Below are 25,548 nucleotides of genomic sequence, written 5' to 3'. Positions count from 1 at the left end.
TAGAATTTGTCTGTCATGTGAATTTGGGACACCTGTTCTTAGGGTGAAACTAGCGGCAGTCTCTGGCCATAGAGCCAAAGCATTGAGAATATAGAACCCAGTGAGTTAGATGAAATTGGGATCTGATGAACTAGCACTTCAGTACCAGACACATGTAAGGGGAGATCCAGCTCTTTGTTGTATGGTCTGGTGAGGTCGTCTGTGAGAACGTGAGTTCCTATGTTTGAATGTGTTGAAGTAGGAAGCATGCCTGAAAATATTCTTCCCAGCAGTAGCAGTCAGTAAGTAGAGTGGGATTTCTTTTGAAGGGGAGCTGTATTCTCCCCAAACTGTTGTGGGAGACTAGATTTTAAATTGCTTTTAGCTGTGCTCTGAGTGTAAAATAAGAGAAAAAAAGACAGTTGGAGGAGGTTTGTATACCATGTCAAATGGTGAGGAAAGCTTGATGGTTCATAATGGCTGATTTATATAAACGTTGTTATCAGGCTATTAACCACTCAGCCTATATTCCCTAATAAATAGTGGCCAACGACTAGACTGCATCGAAGTGAAAACATGAACTGTGACTGTAAAGAAGCTCTTGAAACAGAAATCCAAACAAGTTTCAGTAGTAATAGCTAACATGGTTGGAACAAGTGGTCATTCTCCACAAGGTAATACTTTGAAGGACCTTTCTCACTGCTCACGTATAGGTATCGTGTTTTGGTATGTTTGTTGAAAAATAAATGTGATTACTTTTAGATAACTTATATTATGTATAAGCAGGAATTTTTCTATAGCAAGTGGCAGAACCCCAGTTGTAACTTGGTCTAGGTCAAAGAGGGAATTTAAATTTAGCGGCGTATTGTATTTTAAATCCTCGTGTATGGATTCAGGAGCTGAGACAGTGTCTTTAGAACACTGTTTAATTGTCCCTTGCCTCTGCTCTTTTGTGTTGGCTGTCTTCTCAGGCTCTCTTCGTTGTGACAGAAATAGCTGTTTTTGGCACCTACAGTTTCATAAGAAGACTGCCTCCCTTTTGGTTCTTCTCCACCAAAGGACTCAGGGAAGGCTCTGATTGGCCAGGATTGGGTCCTGTAGCTAGAGAATGCAGTGATCTGATTGGCCAAGCCCTAGGCATGTACTCATTCCTGGAGCCTGAGGGTGGATTCGAGAGGGGTGGCTCCCTGAATGGAGAAGAGGTCTATGTTACCAGAGGAAGGTGGGCAAAAAGGTAAAAGGACGTTCGAGGGATTTGAAAAGTCAGAGTTAGTGAAAGTGGAGTGAGTCCTCTTCCCCTCCAGATATGATGTGGAGCTGGATGCTGCAGGGATGTACAAGACCTGGATAGAAAATGAGGATGGTGTCGGGATGGGGAGCCTTCTTTCTAATGCTCATGGAAAAAGTGTTCATTAAAAAGCATAATAGTAAGAATTATTAGTATAATATAATTTTTGATGAAAAATGATATACAGATATTTTAATTACACATAAAAAATAATACATCTTTTTCTTGAGGTCTGAACTGAAATGAAACACCTGAAGGCAGGAAGAAAATAAATTGTTCAAGTAAAAATATGGCTGATTGTTTCCTGCAGACTACTGAGGAAATTTTATACTCATAAATTATCAGTTTACAGATATTAAGTTTTTTTAAACTCAGTCAAGTTTAACTTGGTTGTTTCATTTTTATATTCTGCTTTCTATGCTGGATTCGTAAAAGAAACTGCATCTTTCAGTCTTTGTTTTCAGTATGCTTGTTCTAGCTATAGGGAAATTACATTTTCATTCAGTAAAGCTTTAAACCCAAGCATTCTGGGGTGACCATGGAGGCTTCCCGGGGGACTTCTTGACCCTGAGCCTCTAGGACTGATCAGTTCAAGTCTGTCTCTGGCTGGTCTGTGTGTATGGTGAGCATTTGTGGATAAGGTTATTGTTTTGTTGAATTTTTTTGTTAATAATTGTTCCTTCTCATCTCTTTTATGCTGTAACTGCCCTCCCCACCCCCACCTCCTCTCTTTTTCTCATACTTTGATTTGTTGAAGATAGCAGGTCAATTGGTCAGTAGAATATTTCACAATCAGGTTTGGCAGATTGCTTCCTCTTAAAGTCTTTTAACTTGGGATGTCCGTGCCCTGTTTTTCCTATAAATAAGTAGTTAGATCTGGAGGCTTGATTAGATTTGGGTTCCTCTTTTTTTGGCAAGAATAATTGAGAAATGGTGGTATGTTCAGTCTCATCTCTTGTGTTTAAACTTTCAGGAAGTGAACTTTTAAAACGTGATTCCATTGCTCTTTTCCCTCCAAACTGGCACACTAGACAGGGGTGATGGTTCTCAAGGCTTGCAACAAAGAGTATTTTCTTTTTGCACTGTGTATTTTCAACACCAAAAAAAAAAAAAAAAAAACAAAACCAGGCATCTCAGCATCTCATATATAAGCCTAAGAAGCAAAATGGAGTGAGAAGAAGGGTTGATGAGTAAATTTCATTTTCTAGATACACCAGAGTATGAGGTTTCCCCGTGTGTTTCCCTTTAAATCTGATTAATTCTGCAGAGACAAAGGAAAAAGGTGAAGATGGGGGGTTACTCACCTGGCCAAAGATTAGAGGTGGGAGAGAGAAATCACAGGTGGAGGTTTCCCCTTTTTGAATATTCATATCAAATGCTAGTTGCCCTCAAAAGGCTCTCTCTTTTTTTTTAAACCTCTTCTGTTGATAAGGGATTTCAGGGCAGCTCTGGTTTTCCTCATCTGTAAAACCTCAATTCCTTTTTATTAATCTTCTTGTGCCTGTGAAATATCAAAATTAATCATTTCTAAAGAAGCTACTCTTTAAACATTAAGTTTTTTTTCTGGGTCGAACCTCAGTGTACAAGTTTTTTTGCAGGAAGAGGGCTCATAACTTGTGTTATATGAGGGGCATTTTTCTGTTTTTACAAACTTTCGAAGGGCACGTGATTATGTATTTTAAAGCTGTCTAGGAAAAGCAAACTTTCTCAGGATACATTTTAATGCATTTTAAAGCTGTTTAGGAAAATGTACAGTCTGTGTCACAGCCAAAAGTGGAGTCATGAGATGTATGCTTTGCTGATAAGTTCTTCTGCTTAGTTTATTTTCCCAGTTAGGTAGAAAGAAATTTTCTTGTAAAAATTTTGTTCACCGTCGACTGCTCTATTGCACACAAGCAGACCATTTCCTTCAGTGTACCTTGCCCTTTCTTATACCAACTAAATATTGTGCCTCCAAGCAGAAGCTCAGGTGTGCTAAGAGTACATATTTGAACTTGCCCCTCACAGCCCCCATTCTCCTATCCCACTCCCACTGTGTTTTTCAAACCTTCAAACATGGATAATTTCATTCATACTCCAGGAGAAAAGAGCTAGGGATTATTCAGGTGTCATGATGATAGAAGTGAACCCAGGCTGGGCTTGCACCACCAGAATTGTACAACTGGCTTTGAAGGAAGACGAGCTACACGGACCTGGACACAAACACCCTGTCTGCTGCTTGCCACCTATCTGACTTTAGGCACATAATTCGATCTTACCTTAAACCTCAGTATTCTTTGCTTTAAAATAGGGATAGCACTGTTAAGTGCCATTTGTTGAGGGCATACCATGCACCAAGCAGCGCTTTACTTACCTAATCTCATTTGTAACAGTCTGATGGGGAGTACTGTTTTTCTCATTGTGCACGAAGCTGAGGCCAGGAAGGCTAAGTCATTTGCCTCAAGTGATGCCCTTAGTGACTCCTAGCATTGTGCTTCGGATAAAGAGTATGTTTTATAGATCTCAGTCGGGCTTCCCTGGTGGCTCAGATGGTAAAGAATCTGCCTACAATGCAGAAGACTTGGGTTCAATCCCCGAATTGGAGAGATCCCCTGGAGGAGGGCATGGCAACCTACTCCAGTATTCTTGCCTGGAGAATTCCATGGACAGAGGAGCCTGGTGGACTACAGTCCATGGGGTCGCAAAGAATCGGACTCGACTGAGCGGCTAAGCACACACACACATCTCAATCACCAGGCTTAAAAGAAGAATATGAGAAATAATTCCTGTGGTTAGTCACCTCATACATATAACTGTAGACCTGAACGTTTTCTTAGGATAAGATTACTGAGTGATTTTTTTTACTTTTGTTCCTCATATAGCTTAGCTCTTTGGTTTTCAAGCAAATGTATAAAAATGGGTTATTGCTTCATTTTACAGAGAAGGAATCTGAGTCAGACTTTAGATGATTCACCCATAACCACAGAGTAAATAAATGATAGACGTGGGCCTGGAACACAGGCATTCAGATGCAAAACCCATGTTCTTTCAGACTGATCTTTTGGGTTAATCTAGAGATAAAGAATCTAGGTTAATTTAGCTCTGTCAAATATATCTGAAAGAAACCAAACAAATCCAGTTCCTTTGGTATGGTAGGCTGAATAATGACCCCCAAAATATCCAAGTCCTCATTCTTGGAGGCTATGAATGTTGCTTTCTGTGGTAACAAAGGATTTGGCCGATGTGACTAAGTTAGGGATCTTGAGATGGGGAGACTGTCCTGAATACCTGAGTGGGCCCTCACTGTGTAATGAGTGTCCTCATAAAAAGGAGGCAGAGGGAGATTGGACTACAGAAGAGTGATTGGGGGTGTGATGAAGGCGGCAGGAGGTCAGAGTGATGTAGTAAAGTGAAGGAGGGGCCAAGGCATGCGGTTGAGTTCTGGAAACTGAAAAAGACACGGAAAGAGATTCTCCCTTAAGCCTCCAGAAGAAAATAATCCTGCCAACACATAAACTTGAGTGCAGTGAAGCTTATTTTAGACATCTGCTCTCGGGAATTGTAAGAGCATCAGTTTGTGTTCTTTCAAGCCACCAAATGTGTGATAATTTGTTACAGCATCTGTAGATACACTTCAGCTTGTGTGTGTATGAGTGTTAGTCAACTCTGTTGTTCCAACTCTTTGTGACCCTAAGGACTGTAGCCCGCCAGGCTCCTCTGTCCCTGGAATTCTCCAGGCAAGAATACTGGAGTGGGTTGCCGTTCCTTTCTCTAGGGAATCTTCCCAACTCAGGGATTGAACCTGGGTCTTCTGCATTGCAGGCAGATTCTTTATTGTCTGAGCCACCAGGGAAGCCCCATACTTCAACTGACTGCACAGCAACTGCAGTTTTCTATCTGTAAGTCACTGCTAAAGCCTACTTTCAAATGGGCCAGTGATGTTTAGAGGTAAACCGCTGACTCCTATAGATGATAACTTCTGGATTTTGGTCTAGCAGCACTGACCATTCCTGCTGTTCAAATATGCATCCTTTCAAACTTTCAAGGGTTTGGAAGATTCTAATCACTCAGTACTTAAAGAATGAGACACATCCCCACCTCCACTCTGTTGCCAGGTAGGAGGAGGCAACAGAATCCAGATGGAGTTTTCTAGCTTGCAGTTTAAACTTCACTGCTCAACCTTTAAAGCAGAGGTTGCAAATTGATTGCCCGTAGGCCAGAGATAGATTTTTTTGACCGGACAGGGATTCTTTACAATTTCAGTTATTTCCCAGAATTTAAAACTCAGGTGATCTCACATAAAAGTTGTGACTTCTGACTTTCCTGGAGAATGTAAAGATCTGGCAACATTGGGGTTATGTTATCGATAGTACTTGCCTGGTAGATGGGGGTCCTCGCTGCCTCCTTTGGGCAGGAGTTGGGTGGCTGGGTTGGCTGTCCCTGTCAGTTTGATGCCATCTTTCTTTCCAGGACCGTTGTCATTTATTTTTCTCACTTGCTTGGCCCCTGTAGGTAGGTACCTGAGTTTGTGGCTCTGCCTTAAGGGAAAAAAACCAAATCCATATTCTGAACAGTTTAGCAAAATCATTGACCCTTGGCTGATAATCATGGAAATTCATGGAGCAAGGTGACAGAAGAGTTCAGACTTTGCCTTAGTTTTTGCTTAAGTGAGGCAAATATCTTAGTTTTTAAATAGGAAGGGAAAAAAAAACCCAGTAGATTCTGGAAACTATAGAGCAGTGAGATTAGCATGATTGTTGGTAAAGCTATTAAGCTGGATTTTGGAAAGCACATAGGGAAAAAAGCAAGAGTTTAGGAACAAAGATTGTTAATCATGCACAAGGCAATGCTCGAGTCTGTTTCTAGAATTACTAGTCTCCGTGGAAGGTCACTAATGTAGTTGATCTTTATTGCAAAAAGACACATCAAAAAAGTTATTTTTTGATGTCTTTGTGGATAGTTATTGGCTAAGTACTTAAATGAGTGATTTGTGCCTAGTTGAACAACAAAACCTAAGGAGCTGTGTGCAGTATCTTTATCAGCCTTGCGAGTGGTGTCTCGTGTGGTGCTCCAGGGTAGGAAGAAAGCAGCAGTTGCGTTACCCTCAGCTTCCTCTCCCATATGGTCCCCCGCCTGCGCCAGGCCCACCGACTCTGCTCACCTGCTGGCCCAGGGCTGCCCTCATTACACCTCACCGTCCATCCCTGTGCTTTCTGTGATCATCTTGGCCAAAGAGTCATCAAATCCTTTTTCTCTGCCATTCAGCCGAGTCCAGTATTTTATCTATCAAAGAGTGTTTCGCGAGGCAACAAAGCATGAAAACATTTTATAAAGCACCAGTTTTTTTCCTAAGAAAGCCCAGCCTCTCTCAGGCTTGGGTCACGTGCCGTGCCGTACATAGTGCCAGGCCTCCTTTGCCTTCCTCTCATCATTTGGTTTGGAAGGAAGTCACTGTGTGTGCATTTCAGCCCCGAGGGAGATGTGGGACTGGTGGGCTTCATGCTGTCTCTAGAACCTGCCTTCTGATACCGATTGGCTCCATGAATAATAACACCCTTGTCTCTGGGTCATGACAAGTTTTTACCGCACTTCTGGGGCTCTGTGATTCCTTTCTTGAAAGGGGCATCTTTGGCCCCAGAAATTTCTTCTCTAGGCTGGTAACTCCTTGCCCTTCTTGAAAGGCTTAATGGTTTCAGACCTGTAGGATTCCTACTCTCACTCCTGTTTGGTTCATCTACAACATACTCACTGCAACATGTACTGGCTGATCTCTTTGGGGATAAAGCTTGGTTTCACTTGACCATCTAAATTAGCAGCTGGTTCTTAACAGTGGCTATTGATGTAATGGCAGCTGCCGTCTTCCTGAGCCCTTTCTCAGACTGATTCCTGCTGATGACTTTTGCTCTCTTGGACTTAACCCCATCTAAGTGACTAGATTCTTTATGGTAGCTTACCTCAGGTTGTCTCATGGAGACGCCTTTTAGAATCTTTTCACTGCCTGAATGTCAGAGATCAATTTTACATACTGTAAGTATATGCAGCAACAAGGAAGAGCCTTTCTTCTTATGAAAACATTGAAAAGGTACTTTTCAAATGTTGAGATAACATGAAATGGGATGGAAAGCAAATGCTTTGGAAGTCAAACAGTTGAGGATGACTCTCTAAAGGAAATAGAATGGAATTTGAAAGATAAATGTGTGGTCCTGAATTGCAGTAAAAAACAAAAATCATGCCTTCAGGTTCAAGGTTGGAATACCTGGCTTAATTGTGGTACATGCCAGGGTGGGAGTTGGAGATTTCATTTGACTTGAGGAAGATCACCATGACCTGAGTGCTAAGAGAGGATGTGCTGTTACATGTGTTAGCAGCAATGCTTTGTCCAGGTTGAGAGGGGAAGCCCCAGACCCTCTACCCAGGGATTGAGTCCCAGCAGCCGGTGGGCATAATGCATCGTATTGACTAGCATATTGACTTAAAAATTTTTGGAATGAAATTTCTTTGGGTGAGGCATTGCTCTCCAGTGTTAGGTGTTTGTTACTCCTCTGATACTAAAGACTCTGTGATCCTTCCTTCCCAGTCTCTTATATAAATACAGTTCTCTGGGACTAGGGTCCACCCTAAGCCTGCTCTTTGAGAGGGACTTAACAAAATGAAGGGGATGAAGAAGAGGATGTTCTGGATGGCATGGAAATGAGATGCCAGTTCATGTTGTCGTAGTTGAGAGAGCCACAGGTCTGTAGTCTGGAGAGTTGTCTTCAGATACCCGAAGGGTTGTCTTGTGGAAGAGGAGTTAGATTCGGTCCACCTTAGGGAACTCTTTTAGACTGTGCACCTTACTTGAGTCAAAGTTGAGAGGTGCAGAAAGGAACAGCTTGATCTCCGTTTTCAAGGCTGTGTTTACTGTACAGTGGAGGAGACACACACAGATGGCTGTAAAATAGTACTACTCTGGTTCTCCAGGAGACATAAATGAGGAGGTGGATTTCTGCTCAGTTTAGAAAGGCCTTTCCCAACAGTTAGATTTCTCTGGTGGCTCAGACAGTAATGAATCGGCCTGCAATGCATGATACCCAAGTTCGGTTCCTGGGTCGGGAAGAACACAAGTGGAGTGGGCTGCCTTGAACACTAGTTACCGGTCATGTAGTCCCGCTGATAAAGATGAGCTGGAGGAAGTAGGAATGGATGACTTTTCTGCCTCTATTAATCTATGGTTCAGGCCCCTCAACTGGCTTTGCTTTTCTTACCTGGAGAGAGTCATTGCCAAGCTGAATGCCCATGGGTTGAACTCAGTGTTCTGGGTGGACCATGCTGGAAAGAGTGTGAGGTGGCATAGTTTCCACCAGGTGGAACTGCATTGGTGTGTTTGTTTTATGGAGACCCAGGAGCCAGTAAGAACGGACCCGGCTGTTTTTCTTGTTCACGAACCTGCTAGAAGAATCTAGTGGCATATTTGGCAGGTACAGTCTTGTTGCTGCTTTTGTTTGTTGGTTGCATCTGGTTGTGAAGATCATGGCATCCCATTTGAGTGGGGCAGCATTTCATTTCCTGGGACAAGTAGGCTGAGAAAAGTCGGTTTCCCATGTTTCCCACCTCTAGGAATCCAGGTAACATCCAGAGATTAGCTGCTGAGACAGGAGATTCCAAGTTCTTCCCGTTTGATTTGTTATTGTTGTTTAGTCGCTTAGTTGTGTCTGACTCTCTTTCGACCCCTCGGACTGTAGCCTGCCAGGCTCCTCTGTCCATGGGATTTCCCAGGCAAGAACACCGGAGTGGGTTGCCATTTCCTCCTCCAGGGGGATCTTCCCAACCCAGGGATCAAACCCAGGTTTCCTGCATTGTCAGGTGGGTTCTTCACCACTGAGCCACCAGAGAAGACCTTTCCCTTTGATACTAGAACTTGAAAATAATTCAGACTTCTATTGTTGGGTCTCTGAGCCCTAGAAAACATGTATGTCACATTTGGGCTCTGTGCAGACGGCTGAACCAAGCAAAGGCAGCCTGGGAGGCAAAATGTTCTGGTAGCACCATTCTTGTTCTGTCTGTCCTCTTTCTGCTGCTGTATCACCATTCTCATCAGCGCTCCCTTCCCCACTGTCTGTAGAATGCAATTGTTAAGGAGGCCAGACGGGACCTTTTTCTTTTGGCAAACACGTTCTAAAGTTCTGAAGGGCAGACACTACCTGAGTTTGGCATTTCCTCCCAGTTTTGTGTGTCTGACCCTGGGTCGGCTCTTTGGGACATTTTCCCCCTAGATATGTCAAAAATCATCTGAAGGATGTGGAGATGAGGTGTAGGAGGTTAGAGGGAGCAGAACTGCCACCCACCTCCCCCAACTGCTCTCATCACTTTGTAGGAAGGAGACAGGCGGTTCTTTCTAGAAAGCCTGGAGCCAGAACTAGTGGTGAAATGCCACAGCTGCTGTGGCCGCAGGGTCTGTGGACGTGTGCATCGTCCTGACAGACACTCTTCCCTTCCAGGAATTCTCTCCCCTGGGTGAGTGAGAGCTGAGCCAGCCTTGGATGGAGTGGGCTACCTGCCTCCTATATCGGGCCCCTGGGAATCTCTAGAGTAACAGAGGCAGAGGGTGGGAGTTCTCAGTCCTGACAGTTAGCCTTCACCCAGAGGCTTAAAAAAAATGCATGGACCCCAGTCCCCAGAGATAAGTTTTTTTTTAATAAATACTTGCAATTTTATTTTTTTTGGCACAGTCACTTTAATTTTTATTAAGTGTATGGTTGATTTACAATGTTATGTTACTTTCTGCTGTATAGCATAGTGTATCAGTTATACATACACATGTATCTACTCTTTTTTAGATTCTTTTCCCATTAGGCCATTAGAGAATATAGAGTTCCCAGTAGGCCTTATTAATTATCTATTTTATGTTTGGTAATGTGTGTATGTCAATCCTTCTCCCAGTTTATCCTTTTCCCCACCTTAATTTTTTAAGAGCTTTATGTATTTCCATAGTGTACCATTCACCCATTTGCAGTGTACAGTTCAGGGATTTTAGTATATTCACAGACTTGTATGACCAGTACCACAGTTGGAGGACATTTTTAACAATCATGGGCTTCCCTGATAGCTTAGTTGGTAAAGAATCTGCCTGCAATGTAGGAGACCCCAGTTCGATTCCTGGGTCAGGGACATCCACTGGAGAAGGGATAGGCTACCCACTCCAGTATTCTTGGGCTTCCCTTGTGGCTCAGTTGGTAAAGAATCTGCCTGCAATGTGGGAAACCTGGGTTCAATCCCTGGCTTGGGAAGATCCCCTGGAGAAGGGAAAGGCTACCCACTCCAGTGTTGTGGCCTGGAGAATTCCGTGGACTGTAAGAGTCGGACACAGCCGAGTGACTTTCAGTTTCACTTTACCAGTCACTCTCCATTTCCCCTAAAAATCCTCAGTCCTCGGCAGTCGACCACCTGTCTGCTTTCTATCTCTATAAATTTGCCTCTTCTGGATGTTTCTTGTAAAGAGAATCATATAGCAGGTGGCCCTTTGTGACTGACTTCTTTCTCTTAGCATAATGTTTTCAAGGTATGTCATGCACTTCATTATCATGTACTTCATTCCTTTTATCATCAAATAATATTCCATTTTAGGAATATACCGTATTTTGTTTATCCACCATCAGATGACAGACGTTTGGGCTGATTCTCATTTTTGGCTATTATGAGTAATGGTACAAATTGTACAAAATGGTACAAATGGGTACAAATCTTTGTAGGGAAATATGTTTTCATTTCTCCTGGGAATACACCTGGATGTGGAATTTCTGGGTCACCTGGTAACTTTACACCTAAGCTTTTGAGGAACTGCCAGACATGGTTCAAAGCAGCTTCACCGTTTTACAGAGGCATTTCATAAAAGCTCCCCATGGTGAATCTAGCTGCGATTATAATGTGCTGCCCGTGGGTTGCAGTTCTCACCTTGCCTCATTTGGTGCTGGTGGTTGTAGTTTTTGTAATCTTTGACTGCACCCTGTGGCATGCGGGAGCTTAGATCCCCAACCAGGAATCAAACTCACTCCTCCTAAGTCTTAAGCACTGGACTCCTGGGGAAGTCCACTCAGCCTCATTTGGAAGTAAAACAACTGAAGAACAGAGAGCAGCTTTTACCCAGAGGAGAGAATATTTGTAGAGCAGAACATCCACCCCTTCCAAGGTCTTCTTTCCAACCTTCTCCATCCCTCACCTCTCACTGGTAGTCCAAGGCTAACTGAGCTCTGGCTCGGGGACTGGTCAGTCTAATGCTGGAGGAAGTGTCCACCTAGGATCTGGCTTGGCTGCAAAGAGTTAAGCTGATCTGGAAACCTGATCTGCGGTTGAAGTGGAGCAGAGCCCCAGATGTGTAATCCCCGCTTCTAAGGATGTGACATCTCTTCTTGTAAGCGTCATCGCTTTCTTGGTGCTATCTGGTAAAAATTGAGTCATGAGGTGCCGACAAAAAATCCCTTGCATTCAACGTGAAATTTGAGGCATCTGCTCATTCCTGAGATATTCACAGCTGTCAGCCCTGCTGTCTTGATGGTAAACAACTTGCTGGGAATGAACTCCTGCCACTGTGACTTTTCCCTGGCTTGTCTGAGAGAGGCATGGACCCAGATGGTTGCCCTGGAGAGTGTGAGGGTAAGGCACGGCGTGGGGGTCACCCGAGGATTGAGCAGCTCCTCCTCTCACAAAGCGCTGCTTCCAGGGTAGCCCCAGTGGAGGGAGGCAGAAGCCAACCAAATTGTCCCGAGAGCTCTGAAAGGACGTTCCTCTCCCTGCGGAGGCGCATGGCCCTGACGTGTGCCTGTGAACCAGCCTGAGTCCTGTTCTCCCTTCTCTGTGTTTGCAGCCACGGCACGGGCTACGAGAGTGACAACCACACCACGCCCATCCTCTGCGGCGCCCAGTACAGGATACACACCCACGGCGTCTTCAGGGGCATTCAGGTGAGCACCGGGGCCCCGGCTGCCTCTTTCCTTCCCAACAGCCTCTTAATTCCTCACTGCTGGCCGTTTGGCCCTGGCAAGTCTGTCCCTAACCATTGGCTCCTGTGTCAGCAGGGATCCCCCGCCTCTTCCACTGGTGCAGGCTGGGGGGCCTTCTCGTCTCCAGAGGCCAGTGTGGATGCAGCCGCCTCCCTCAGACCAGGGTGCTTTCTGCAGAATTCCCTTCTTTCCTCCTTCACTGTTTAATTCACCATCTCTAGGGTAGGCTATGCACATCTTATGTTGGGGCTAAATGAGCTTGAATTAATGACCTGGACTCTGGACTTTTAAGACTTGTTCTGCACGGTCAAGTGCCCAAAGGTAGACTCTGTCTTTGCTAAGGGAGAGTGAGGAAAGGAAAGTAAAATGGAAACTGAATGGAAGGCCATCTTCTGGAGCCTCTTTTGGGCGTTCAGAACCACGCAGTTACCAAGGATTTGTGTTTGTGCCTTTGGCGTGTGACTCTGTGGTTGCAACAACATGAGTAATGGCTGAGATACTTTCTCCAGAGTAGTCAGCACATTAGCTATAAGTTGTGTGTGGGCCAAGTTCCCACGTGATGTGTGGAGCAAGTGCTCTGAGATGTTCTGATGAATGTTTCCAGAGGCATCGTGGGGATAGAACAGCGTGTTCCCTCATCCCAAGCCTTCCAATGGTGAGAATAAAGGTGAGGGTGACAGAAATATGGACATCTGATGGAAGTCAGACAAGTACTGTCCGGCTTCTCCACCAGGACCAGCTGACACTGACAACTCCGTTTTATTCCCTGTTGCCGTGTGTGCGGCCTCTGGGGTGGATTAAAGGAACTCTATGAAACTCTTTTTCCCTTCCTTTTCACCAAGCCCAGTTTATCAAACTTACTGTTGTGGCCTGTGTTCATTTTCTTATAGAGTGAACCAATCTGACACAGCTGGCTCCTCATTTAAGCTTATTCCACCTTTTGCCTTAAGACTCTGTGGCCCATCAGTAGTAGAGCCGTATAACACTACTGTATGTTTACTTTAAAAAAGATCGCACAGCAAGAGGTGAAATAGGAGCTTGAACATGTGCTTGTGGATGGTGTGGGAAGTTAACAGGAGTGGGTAAGCTTAGAAGTGGTCTCAGGTCTTAACACAAACTGTGGATGTTCTCTTGGGCCCTGACTTGCAAAGCTATGTGAGGGCAAGGAGGGTTCAGTGCTCTCTCAGCCACTTGCATTGCTTTTGTCTATGACTCATTGGTCCCCGGAGCCTAAGGAGCATTTGCCTCACTGTTTCCCTCTAGCTTCTTCTCATGGAGGACCGACCATGCACACACACTCCTACAGGGTAAAGGTGGTCCACAGAATGCCCTGTGATGGACATATAAAGTGGGTGGAGGGCACACACACAGTGCTTCCTGGTGTCTCTATTAAAGGATCGTGCTGGCAACACTGTGGGCTTGCTGTGGTTTCAGCTCCCTTCACAGACAGAACCCTCACCCTCACCTCCCAGGATGCATTCTTCTTCCTTGTCATTGACTCACACCTGGGAGGTTGCTCAGTTGGGGGCTCATTTTTCTCTAAAAAGGACTTCCCAACCCATTGCAGATGGGGCCCAAGGTCATGTGGCCTGGTGTCCCAGTGGGAGGGCATAGAACCTGGGGCTTTGACTTCCAGACCTCTTTGCCTCAAGATGAGAAGCTGAGACTGGGAGCTCTCCCAGTGTGCAGCATTTCTTTTCCAGATGCTCTGGATCAGCAGCCCCAAGACAGACTTCATCTCAGGTCCCGGTTCTGGTTGATCAGCAGTGATGGTCTTAGGGCACAGCACTGTCGAATGTGCTGCTCTGTCATCCACTAGCGATGTCTGCTTTGGGCACCTCAAGTGTCGGGGGGAGTGGTTTCAGGCATCGCATCCACTGTCCCTGCTTTGGGAATACTTCAAAGCTCGCTTTCCTTGGGACCAGTGTGAGTGTTCACATGTGGCTTAAAGCCTCTGTTTATCTTATGCTCGGCTTGCAGGATGTGCGGCGTGTGCCTGGAGTGGCCCCAACTCTTGTCCGGTCGGCCTCTGAGACCAGTGAGAAACGCCCCTTCATGTGCGCTTACCCAGGCTGCAATAAGAGATATTTTAAGCTGTCCCACTTACAGATGCACAGCCGGAAGCACACTGGTAAGTGCATGTAGCGTCCAGCCGTGGTTCTGGTGGCTCAGGGGTGGCTTAGGAGCCCCTGCTTCTAGCTGTCACTGCCAGCACACAGGTGATTTCTAGAATGCAAAGTAGGCACTACTTTCAGGTGATGGAAAAAGGCTGTCAGGCCATTTTGTATCCTGAAGTTCTACCCTTAATTAAAAAAGGGAAGAGCAGAGTAGGTAGAGAATTTCACAGAATTAAAAGAGACCTATGCTTGAAGTCTGGTTTCACCACCAGGTGGTATGACCTGCAGCAAGTTACCTAACCACTCTTCAAACTTCATGTGCCTTCCATGAAAAATGGAGATGATAGCCTCCCTTATACAATGGTTGAGACTAGATTAACTTCTAAAATCAAATTGAATGAAAGAAATTAGAGATATGAACCATCTCATACAGTTTGCTGTGTCAATAAGACTGAATAAATGCTCTTATTAGTTTTAACATAGTATTAGCATCTCTTAAGGGAGAGGAGCTAGCCTGGGAGCTTGGTAGTTGGATGATTCTAGGAACTTGATGTGCAAGGTCATTCTGGAGACTTAGGATGAGATGATCCAAAGAGGAACTTAACTGCTTGGGTTAGTAATAACCAACCAAGTAGGAATGGGAAAATGGCTTCTAAGTTTAATGTTTGTTTTGAACCTAAAAATAAAAGATGATGATTTTTGATGATGTTTTAAAGAATACTGGATTTTCCCACAGGTCACAGGGTCTGCCTCTGGAAGAGAACTGGCCATGTTTGGTTGTTGGCCACAGTGAATGTGAACATCGGTTTCACAAATCTCTCTTCTTGGTTGGCCTTGTGGGCACTAGATGGGAATGTGACTGAGTTTTCCTACAGGAAATCAGGGCAAAGTGCAGGCTTTCCTACTGGGGAGCTGGTACCATTTTTTTCCACAACTGAAGGTAGCTTCTTTGTTATAAGTACCATTATTGTTTATTATTGTTTCCCTCATAGCTCAGTTGGTAAAGAATCACTTGCAATGCAGAAGACCCTGGTTTGATTCCTGGCTTGGGAAGATCTGCTGGAGAAGGGGTAGGCCCACTCCAGTGTTCTTGGGCTTCCCTTGTGGCTTAGCTGGTAAAGAATCCGCCTGCAATGTGGGAGACCTGGGTTCAACCCCTGGCTTGGGAAGATCTCCTGGAGAAGAATACTGGCTACCCACTCCAGTATTCTGGCCTGGAGAATTCTGTGGACTGTATAGTCCATGGGGTCACAAAAAATCGGACATGACTGAGCAACTTTCACTTTCATTGTTTTATTGTTACTGCGGACTTTTCTTTGGGGAAGCTGAAGAAGAAAATGAGCTGGGTTCAGATCTCTTGAAACCATTGGTCTTTGCTAAGCCATTGTGTCTGAAGGCTACAATTCCAGCATAGACCTGAGCTTGCACTCAGTAGACCACCTGCTTTGATGCTGAATATGAGAAGTTGCATGTTATATTGTTATGTATTTCCCCAAATGAGATCATTTGAAAAGTAATGATAAAGTAAATGATAAAGTATGATAAAGTAAAGAAATGATAAAGTAAAATTCTGCCTAGACAAACACAAGAGAATACATTGAAGGCAATATGGTTGTAGAAATTATAATGGAAAAGAGGCACTTAGAAAACAGTAAGGGTTAGATGTCTGTGGGAAGGGAAGGCAGTAAGAAAGATAGCCATGACCCTCAGACCTGCTGGAACCTTTAAGAAACTCTTCCTTGCAGAAGACAAGGAGGGAAGTCCCCTTCTTGAAAGAGTGCCATCTTTTTGTATCTATTCCTAATAATAGTACAGACTATTATGTTAAGAACCTGTTATTAAATACTTTCCATGGGCCAAATTCTCTACATTCATTATTTCATTTTATTCTCACACACAGAACAATTATCCAATGGGTAGGATATAGGGAAGCCAGACTCAAACTCATGCCTTTTAACTCCAAGTCACAAGCCCCTTGCTCAAAGAGTTGATGGTCTGTTTTGGAGCCAAGACATACAAAAGTGAAAAGGGAGGAGAGAATGTGTGATGATAGAGTGAATCTGGAGGCTCTGAGAAGATTCATTCAGAGGGTATTGTTTTGAGTGAGCATTGTTTGTTTCTTGGAGAAGGAAGGGCTTGGGTTAACCATTAAAGGGTAGGCAGGGTTGGGCAGAGAAAGTAAAGGATGAGCAGAAGCAGAAAGGCAGAAAAAAGACATGAGACTGGATAGAAGTATTGCTTTTTCCAGCTTGAAGAGCTGAAGTTAAGGTGCTAGGCTGGATATCAATAGAAAGTTGAGGAAAGGTTCCTGCTCTCAGGATTTTCCAGCCTGTGGCAGAAGGTGGATCTGACAAGGCCCCACGTCAGCCATTCTGTAATGAGGGAAGGAAAGGCTTTCTATGTGAACATGAAGCTTCCAAGAAGGCATCGCAGAGGAAACAGTGTTTGAGAGGGACATGCTGTAGAGTTTATGGTGGGATAGGAATCTGGAGATAGGGACTAAGGGTATTTAGTGTGAGCAAAGTTCAAGGCAGGGTTCAGGAAGGGTGAGCTCTGTAGAGCAGGAATATAGATGAATCAGGGAAGCAGAGGAGGTCTTGAGGCTAGAAAAATAACCAGGGACTGCGTGACAACAGAGAGAGCCGGCTGATCCTGGGATGGCTTGCTCTCCATCCCAGAATGCCGGTGACTCAGAATTCTCATAAGAAGATGGGACCATCCAAGGTTGCTCAGTGTACTCAGGGAGCACAGTTCCTGGGATTTGGCTGAACTTTTTCCTGCAAAGACAGGGGCGGGGCTTCTCCATTGTGAGGCAGGAGGTTGTGTAATCCCATTCCTGCCTTCTCTCGAGTAAAGGGATACCCAGACCTCTAAGGCTCTGGCTCCTAGTTTAATTTGAGCCTCTTACAACCCTGGAGTTGTTTATACCTGACTCGGGGATGGGAAGTCAGTAGCAGAGAACACCAGTGCCTTAGGCCATAAAACATCAAGTCCTTACTCCACGGGGCCAGCTCCAGGGGACATCCATCTCAGAATTCTGCCACAAACGCAAGTCTTGGACTCAAGACCGCTTTGGTTTATTATTTGTTTAAATATTAGCTGCCAGTATTTTTTGAGCACTGCCTCTGTGCTGGGCTCTAAGCTAAGCCCTTTCTGTGGATGGTCTGTTGTAATCTGTTTATAAGTCCTTGGAAGCTGTCAGGTCATTGGCCCCATTTCACAGTGAGGAAACGACACCTCACCCAGCAGATTGAAAGAGCTGGATATTCCCCACCATGTCAAACTCCATGACCCGAGTTCCCTTTGCTTCCAACTCAGCCTTATTCACCCAGCCCCTGATTCTGCGCCTCCTGCCCATGAATGTATGTATGTAGGTGGGACTTCCTCCTAACCCTGTGGTTGGCATGCATGCACGCTAAATCGCTTCAGTCGTGTCTGACTCTGTGACCCTATGGACAATAGCCCGCCAGGCTCCTCTGTCCTTGGGGATTCTCCAGGCAAGATATTGGAGTGGGTTGCCATGCCCTTCTCCAGAGCATCTTCCCGATTCAGGGATTGAACCTGCGTCTCTTACCGTCTCCTGCATTGGCAGGCCAGTTCTTTACTGCTAGCGCAGCCCGGGAAGCCGCCTAAGGTTGACAGCATATCCCTGAAACCTTCCACCCAAGTGCCTTTCAGCATTTCGGGATCCTTTCAGTCCCAGTAAGAGAAGTTGCCTCTAATGAGATCTTTATTTCCAATATCATTTTCCAATGGAATATATGTCTTCCCCAAGGTGAGAAACCATACCAGTGTGACTTCAAGGACTGTGAACGAAGGTTTTCTCGTTCAGACCAGCTCAAAAGACACCAAAGGAGACACACAGGTTTGTAGGCTCCCTTCTCGTTGCCGGCAGTGTGTTCCCTTGGGTCATGGTTGATTTTGTGATTCTCTTTATTGTTCAATATGGGTGTAAGAGGGTCAGCCGTTTTTTGAAGTTTCTCCAATAATTTTCCCTCCTAATTGCTGGGGATTTACCTTCTCTTTAAAAAAAAAAAAAGAAGAAGAAGAAAGAAAAGAAAAGGAAACATCCCACATTCTCCCTTGAAAACCACAGAGTCATGATACTCCCACTAGCAATTTGCTGATGATACAACTGAGTCTCAGTAAAGAACACGGGTGGGTGGAGACCAAAGTCCCATCTGTAGTGTGTGATTCACTTTTTCAGTCTCAGACACAGCTGAAACCTCTCTGAGAAGCTGGACACTTGTGGTTAAGCAATAGTTGTTCCCAAGACAACAGGTCTTCAAGGATTACTGAGCAGCATTAGGTGACTCCTGCTGGGCCTGGGGTGTTGGGGAAATCTGAGGGCGAGCCAGACTGCAGGTATGGCTGGAAATGCCCAACTCCTCAGGCTGCCGGGAAGCAGGCCTTGTGGGCCTTGCTATGCCCCCACGTGGTTAGGGCCGCGGCTAGACCTTCTCTGTCCGTTTAGGTGTGAAACCATTCCAGTGTAAAACTTGTCAGCGAAAGTTCTCCCGTTCCGACCACCTGAAGACCCACACCAGGACTCATACAGGTAAAACAAGTGCGTAAACTTTTCTTCACATTTATTTTTCTTTATTTTTTTAAACTACTGTTGAATGGAGTTGCTTGTGATGCGAGAGATTGGAAAAGATGAGTGTAAACGTTCTAAACAGCTTTAGATTCAGGAAAGAGAAAGAACAGTGCGTGGCTGTCTTTAAATAATAACATTGTTTAAGAAGGAATGGGAGTGGGAGGTATGGAGATGTGAAAAGAACTGTTTTCAGGAGTGTGCAGAATGAAGTGAAGAGATAAGTTAGGTCCTTGCTGTTCCCAGTTTGTTGCATTACATCTTTATCACTCAGTTTGATAGGATAATCAACCTTGGAGAAAAACAGCAGAAATTCTAGCAAGCCAACCACTTGTACTCATGAAAGTTTGCATTTTATAATACTGTTTTCAGAGACATGAATCTTTGCTCTGCTAAAAGTTAATGCCCCAGGGGCAGTCGTGGTTTCTTCCAGACTCATAGTGGGGTGTGGGTATTATTTCCTTCATAGTAGAATAGAGGGAGGGACTTCCCTCCTCCTCTCTGGCCCGGTGGTTAAGACACAGCATTTTCAATGCAGGGAGCACAGGTTCAATCCCTGGTCAGGGAACTAAGATCCCACATGCTGCATGGCCAAAAATTAAAAATTAAACAAACAAAAGGAATATAGAGAGAAAGGACATTTACTCACACCTGCTAAAAGTTTTTGCTTCTCCACAAGGCTGGTGTGATTCATAATGAAAATAGCACCATCTTTGTTGTGTATTTTCTAGCTTTAGAGGGAGGACCAATGCTTAGGTTATCTCATTTTATCTTTACAACATCCTTGGAAGAAAAGTAGGATAGATAACATTTCATCCCCATTTTACAGATGAGGAGACTCAGGCACATAATGATGAAATAACTGTTTAAAGTCCCAAAGCTAGTAAGTAGCCAGTTCTGTCTGCTCCCAGCCCACCTACCCACTGCTTCTTTATTGGGGAAAGAGTCTGTGTTCACTTTGTGGCCCAGGAAGGAGAGAGAATCAGGAGGAGACCCCCAGTCAGCAGAGTTGAGTTCCCTTGAGAGTTTGAGGAGGATGATGACTGACAGGGGAAGAGGTTAGGATTTGTCCATTAGGAGGTGACCTTTGACAGTATGGTTGGCAGTGGGAGCAGGGGACAGAAGCCAGATCAGGAAGGACAGAGGGACAGTGAGCGGGAGGCGAGGGAAGTGTGAGCCATGAGCCTCCGTGCAGTCCTGGATTCTCAGCCCCAGCAGGCTCTACTCGCAGACAATCGGGGTACCTGTGCCCCAGAGTCAGTGGGATGGACAACTCATTCCCTGACTCGAGTACCTTTAATGTCACTTCTTTGCCTTAGTCCTGAGCTCATAATTTGGTGGGAAAGAGTTATCATCCCCGGTACCCTGCGCCCCACCTCATGCATATCTGTATATGTACAAAATGACCTATGTCACCAGCAGACTGTTTAATATCTAACTGGGAACTATAGTTGATTAGCCTCCAGTTCTGACCCAGGGACAGTGCCTCCCGTGGGATATTTCTGTGTTTGTCCCATCCAGTATTTCTCAGAGAAGGACTAGCTATATCCTGAGAACCTCCCCAGGTGGTGAAGGAATTGGCTCCTGTGATGCTTTTACTGAGGATAAAGCCACAGCTGCATTTCCATTATGCCAAGGCCCAGGAAGTGTGATGCAACCAAGTGTGTCCTACAGACAGACCTGGATTTGGCATCAGACAGACCTAGGTTTAAGAAGTCCTGCCTGTGTCTGCCCTCACCTGAGGTTCCAGCCTCATCTGTACAATGGGGATAATAAGGCTCACCTTACAGGTTGTTGGAAGGAGTACATGAAATTATATATATTATGTATAATTAATATATATAATTTTATATGTGTGTGTGTATATATATATATATGATAACCCAGCATAGAGCTTAGTACATAGATGGGCATTCAGAAATGCTAATTATCTTTCCCATCCAAAATGAGACTTGGAAGAAACTTCTGAGGCCTCCTTAGATAGAGAAGGAGGCTCGATATTTTGGCAAGCTTTTTAAAAATCTCAAAGCCATGCCTCACCTCAAATCTTCTATATAATGGGTATTACTCTCTAAATAACCCTTTAAGGTAAAAGAAGCAAATGCCATGTGTACTGATGTCAGTGATTTATTTAAAACACCCAGCCCATCCAGAATATCTATACAGACAGAGATATTAAAGCCACAGTTACAGCTATGCTACTGGATGGCTGTCCATTAACGGCATCCTGTGTGATGATCCTAAGTCCCTTGCCTTCCGGTTAAGCTCAGTTCCCTCCTTAAACAGCAAACGGGAAGCATTTACACAATTCACGAAACCGTCTAATGACAGGGGTTTTGTTTTACCAAGTGTTTTCCCCCCTTGATTAAATATGAAGTGCCCAGACATTTCCATTAACTAGACTCACTCCTTCTCTCCCGTTTCCCAAGTCTTCTGACTCAGTAACATTTTGTCATTGTCACAGCATTTTAATCCTCGAGGCCCCAGAGGTGCTGCCATGTCAAGGCCGCCTTGTGAGATGAACTAGATGTGTGCGCTTAGGGAAAGAGCTAGAGGGAATCTGGAGTGGGTGCCTTGTGATGATTTAACTCAGGCCTTTGGTAGTTGAACTTGCAGCTCCGTCTCTCCACGGCAAGTGTCTCTGACTGGCCATTGTGTCAACAGGTGAGAAGCCCTTCAGCTGTCGGTGGCCCAGTTGTCAGAAAAAGTTTGCCCGTTCAGACGAATTAGTCCGCCATCACAACATGCACCAGAGGAACATGAGCAAGCTTCAGCTGGCGCTCTGAGGGGTCCACACCGGCCACCGTTATGTGTCCAAGGCAGGACAGAGTGTGAACTCCTTTCAAAGCTGACTTTAAAATTCCTCCTCACTCGCCTGTCAGAGAAGGAAACGGCGGTTGATCTTTCTTCATCCAGCATCTGAGACAAAATGCCTGTACTACTGGATTCTACCAGGTTTGCCCAAAGGAGTTGGTCTCTGCTCAGCCAACTTTGAGTTGACGCGTAAGGCCCTGGAGAAGTGGCTGTCAGTGTCCGGTCAGTTAAAAGCCCGTCGCCATTTGGTCTGGATTTTCCACTGTAAGCAGAGCCACTGTTGGTGATGTTCCCCCGCCCCTTCTCACTTTACGCTCATTTTCACGAGGAGTGGAGTCATTGTACCATTTTCCATCATAGAATATTTATGGGCCCGGGCATGTGGATGTGTCTGCTAATGTAAACTTTGTCATGGTTTCCATTTACTAACAGCAACAGCGAGAAATAAATCAGAGCTCAAGGCACTGGGGGTGAGTCCTGTCCGACATTCCGGAGGTTAGGCAGGCTGCTAACCTGGACCAGGCAACTTTTAAAACTCAAGCATTTCAAGCAGCTGATAAAAAAAAAAAAAGAATCAGAACTAACCAGTACCTCTGCAGAGATATCTAAAAGAATCTTAGCATTCAGTTAATTCATTGTTAACGTTAGCACAATGCTCTTAAGAAATCATGCTTGAGGATTTAAGATTTTGTTTTTGTGTTTCTGTTTGACTTTTGAGTTGTAGTCATATACATCTTCAGAGATGTACATATCTCCTCACACAAAGGAAGTGGAATTCATTTTTATCATTTGGGGTGTCCTTAGAGTATACAGACCATGCTGGTTATGTGGCTTCAAGTTGTAAAAATTAAAATGACTCTAAAAGAACATAAGGGCTGGTCCAGAATTTCCACTGATAAGATTGTTCTTAAGTAACTTAAATAACTTTGGGTCTCCAAGTATATGTGAAAAAAAATGAGACTTAATCGTGTGAGGAAATCCATTGTTTAAAGGTGGTTGGGTGTATGTGTGTGTGTTTTGTTTTTATTTTTTAAGGGAGGGAGTTTATTATTTACTGTTGCTTGAAATTATTGTGTAAATATATATATCTGATAATGATCTGCTCTTTGACAACTAAAGTTAGGATATGTATAAATGTTAGATGTATCACTGTTTTGGTGTTGATCTTCCAACATATTGATGATAACACTAAAAATGTAACCTGCATTTTTCACTTTGCTCTCAATTAAAGTCTATTCAAAAGGAAAGTGGTAAGATTCTATCAGCTGTATTGTGTTCACATCTTGGGGAGCGTTGAGCCTCTTTTCTACAGGTAAGATGCTGACACTGACATCAGTGACCACTTAAGACTAACCAGGTCCTGACCATTCTTTGTTTCTCTCTGTTGAAACTCGGGAGGCAATCACTGACCCTAGAAGCAGCCAGAGAGCACTGCCTCCTCCTCTCATCATAAAGTAATTGTGATCACATGGGCTTTTGGCTGGACGGGGGGACTTGTATTTTCAGAGTCATTTTCATCAGGCTATCATTGCATTACTTCTTATTCCATGTCAGCAAAAGAGCCTAGAGAGATGCAAATGATAACTGTTATTTTTTTTTTAAGTTCACAGGTACACACTGCAATCAGGAGGGTATAAACTGAACACCTAGTACAACTGAATTTGCAATTGTAGTTGCTATGAAGTAGCTCAGCAGGTTGGAGACAGCTCAGGCTTTCCAGGGCAGCTGAGTGTGAAAGCAGAGATCTACATTATCTATAAACTATAAACTCTCTTCCTGGTTCTGGTGGATAGTTTTTCAGTTGTAAATAAGGAGATTAATTTGGTGCCGCTCCTCTCCATTCCATTATCTGGGAACTTGCATGCATTCCAGGCTTCATTTCTTCATTTAAAATGTATCTTGAACAGACAGCAGCTCACCGCAGGGATTTTTCTGTGTTGAAGTGCAGCTCAAAGTTTGGGGCCGCCTGAAAGTTAGGTCCCGAGGCCCCACTTGGTTTGCATCTGGCTCTTGCATCACTGTTAATTATAGCGAATGTGGTGACTCATTTGTATCAGCAGTTTTTATCTTTTCCTGCCAGAAGACAGCATTTCTCTGGAGAAGCTCAGGACAAGCATGGCAAACGTCAGCGAGTCAGAGCGAGCCAGGTTTCACAACAAAAACGGCCGCATTGTTTCAGCTGCTCGAGGAAGCCCAGAGAGCCTCACACCACCTCAGCAGGTCAGCCTGCAGTTAAGGTCATGGGCTTTGGAAAGCAGACCAACCTGGGTTCAGATCGTGAGTCCTTGGTTTCCTCATCTGTAAAGTGGGGACTCTTTTGTCCCTGTCTGACAGATAGTTGTAGTGAGGATTAAATAGGGGGAAAAGCATTAAAACTTCAAGCACATAGCAAAGGCTTCATAAACATCATCTAGGAAAATGATTACCCAAGAACTCATGCTAATTTCCTTTCCACTCCCTTCTCCCACCTCCCCGCCCTAAACACTACCACCACCTCCAGTGTCCTTTTGCGGGATCCAGATATCTTCACAGGTCAAGTTCACCAAATGACAAACAAATCCGTTTCACAAACTAGAGTTAAGGTTTGCAGCAACAGAGCTCTTGTCAGCCTCCCCACAGAGACCACATCTGTTGGTTTTGTGTGTGGTAATGCACCCAGTGGCGTTGAGTATGTGTTCTGAGACCTGTGCTGTTGACCATGAGCAGATTGTCGGGAAGAAAGTTGGTCACAGGGAGCTCTCTGTAGCTCAGGCTAGAGGCTATATGAAGTGCAGATGTCAAAATGTACACTTTCCCATTTCACTTGAGTAAACTGTGTGGTCCAGTATCTTTAAAAGGCCGCCTCCTGCCCTTCAGTGGTTCTTCCCAGACTCTCTCATCCTGGAACCTCTCTAGCGCTTGGAGTACAGAACATTCAATAGCATCTGATATGGGTGTTGTGCTTTCCCATCTAGGACCGTCTGTCCATAAAGTTGACAGGATAAGTATTATTCCCACTTTACAGATGGGGAAGCTAAGGCTCAGTGATAGTAGTGACTGCGGCTGGTCTTGGTATTCCGTATCCAGTTTTCCTTCCAAAACGTGCTTGATGATGTAGACATGCACTCTGCTTCATAGTTTTATATCTGCAAGTTATACCTTCCTAACCATGTGTGAGCTCCTAGAGGAGTGCATCATCTCCCTTCCTATGTTACTTCTCAAGGACTTCTCAGTTTTTACTATCCATAGACATTACCTATGGAACAGAATTTGTTCAAGTACAGTCTGCCATTCTGGAAGTTCTGGGGCGGGGCCTGAGACCACATTCCTGACACGTTCCCAGGCAGTGCCCACCCTGCTGGGCTGTGGACCACACTTCGTGTTAGCCGCTCAGTCGTGTCTGACTCTTCACAACCCCATGGACTGCAGCCGGCCAGGCTCCTCTGTCCATGGAATTCTTATATTTCTGGTGGCTCAGATGGACCACACTTTCCAAAGACCTAAAGGCTGGGCTCCATAAATACTTTCTGCTAAGTTTTTCACCTGACAGTCCCAGGACCACCCCAAACCTGCTTATTAGCCTGTAGACAGTGACCATGAAGATGGCCCAGAGCTCTGCTATAATGGGCCCTGGGGCTGAGGGGCAGGGCACTGGTGTTGAATGTGGTCAGAAGTGCTGCGTGCAGGCGAGTCCATCCCTGCAGAGGTTTGTTTTCAAACACAGTCTGCCCATCCTCTGTCAGTGATGTTTCACAGGCAGAGAAGACACCCTCTCCCCCAACCCAAGTCCAGGTAAGGAGATGCATGGCGCACGGTCCGCCT

The 25,548-nt window shown here is 44.8% G+C and overlaps 1 protein-coding gene across 9 annotated transcripts in view; it reads left to right on the top strand.

Moving 5' to 3' along the window:
- Positions 1 to 22,994, top strand: part of WT1 (WT1 transcription factor) — a 48,098-nt gene extending 25,104 nt beyond the window's left edge. For 6 of the 9 annotated variants that reach the window (XM_043908777.1, XM_043908792.1, XM_043908813.1 and 3 more), the window contains 5 exons: positions 12,087 to 12,183; positions 14,203 to 14,353; positions 18,115 to 18,204; positions 18,814 to 18,906; positions 21,598 to 22,994. In XM_043908777.1, the coding sequence (XP_043764712.1) occupies positions 12,087 to 12,183; positions 14,203 to 14,353; positions 18,115 to 18,204; positions 18,814 to 18,906; positions 21,598 to 21,719 (553 nt within the window). In that variant the 3' untranslated portion in view covers positions 21,720 to 22,994. Of the gene's footprint in view, positions 1 to 7,323; positions 7,329 to 12,086; positions 12,184 to 14,202; positions 14,354 to 18,114; positions 18,205 to 18,813; positions 18,907 to 21,597 lie in introns of those variants that run through there. The other 3 variants (XM_043908799.1, XM_043908785.1, XM_043908831.1) reach the window with 2 other exon arrangements.
- The last annotated feature ends 2,554 nt before the right edge of the window (positions 22,995 to 25,548 follow it).

The sequence above is a fragment of the Cervus elaphus genome, chromosome 1 (assembly GCF_910594005.1).
Source record: "Cervus elaphus chromosome 1, mCerEla1.1, whole genome shotgun sequence".
NCBI lineage: Eukaryota > Metazoa > Chordata > Mammalia > Artiodactyla > Cervidae > Cervus > Cervus elaphus.
This window is presented reverse-complemented; position numbering and strand designations above follow the sequence as displayed.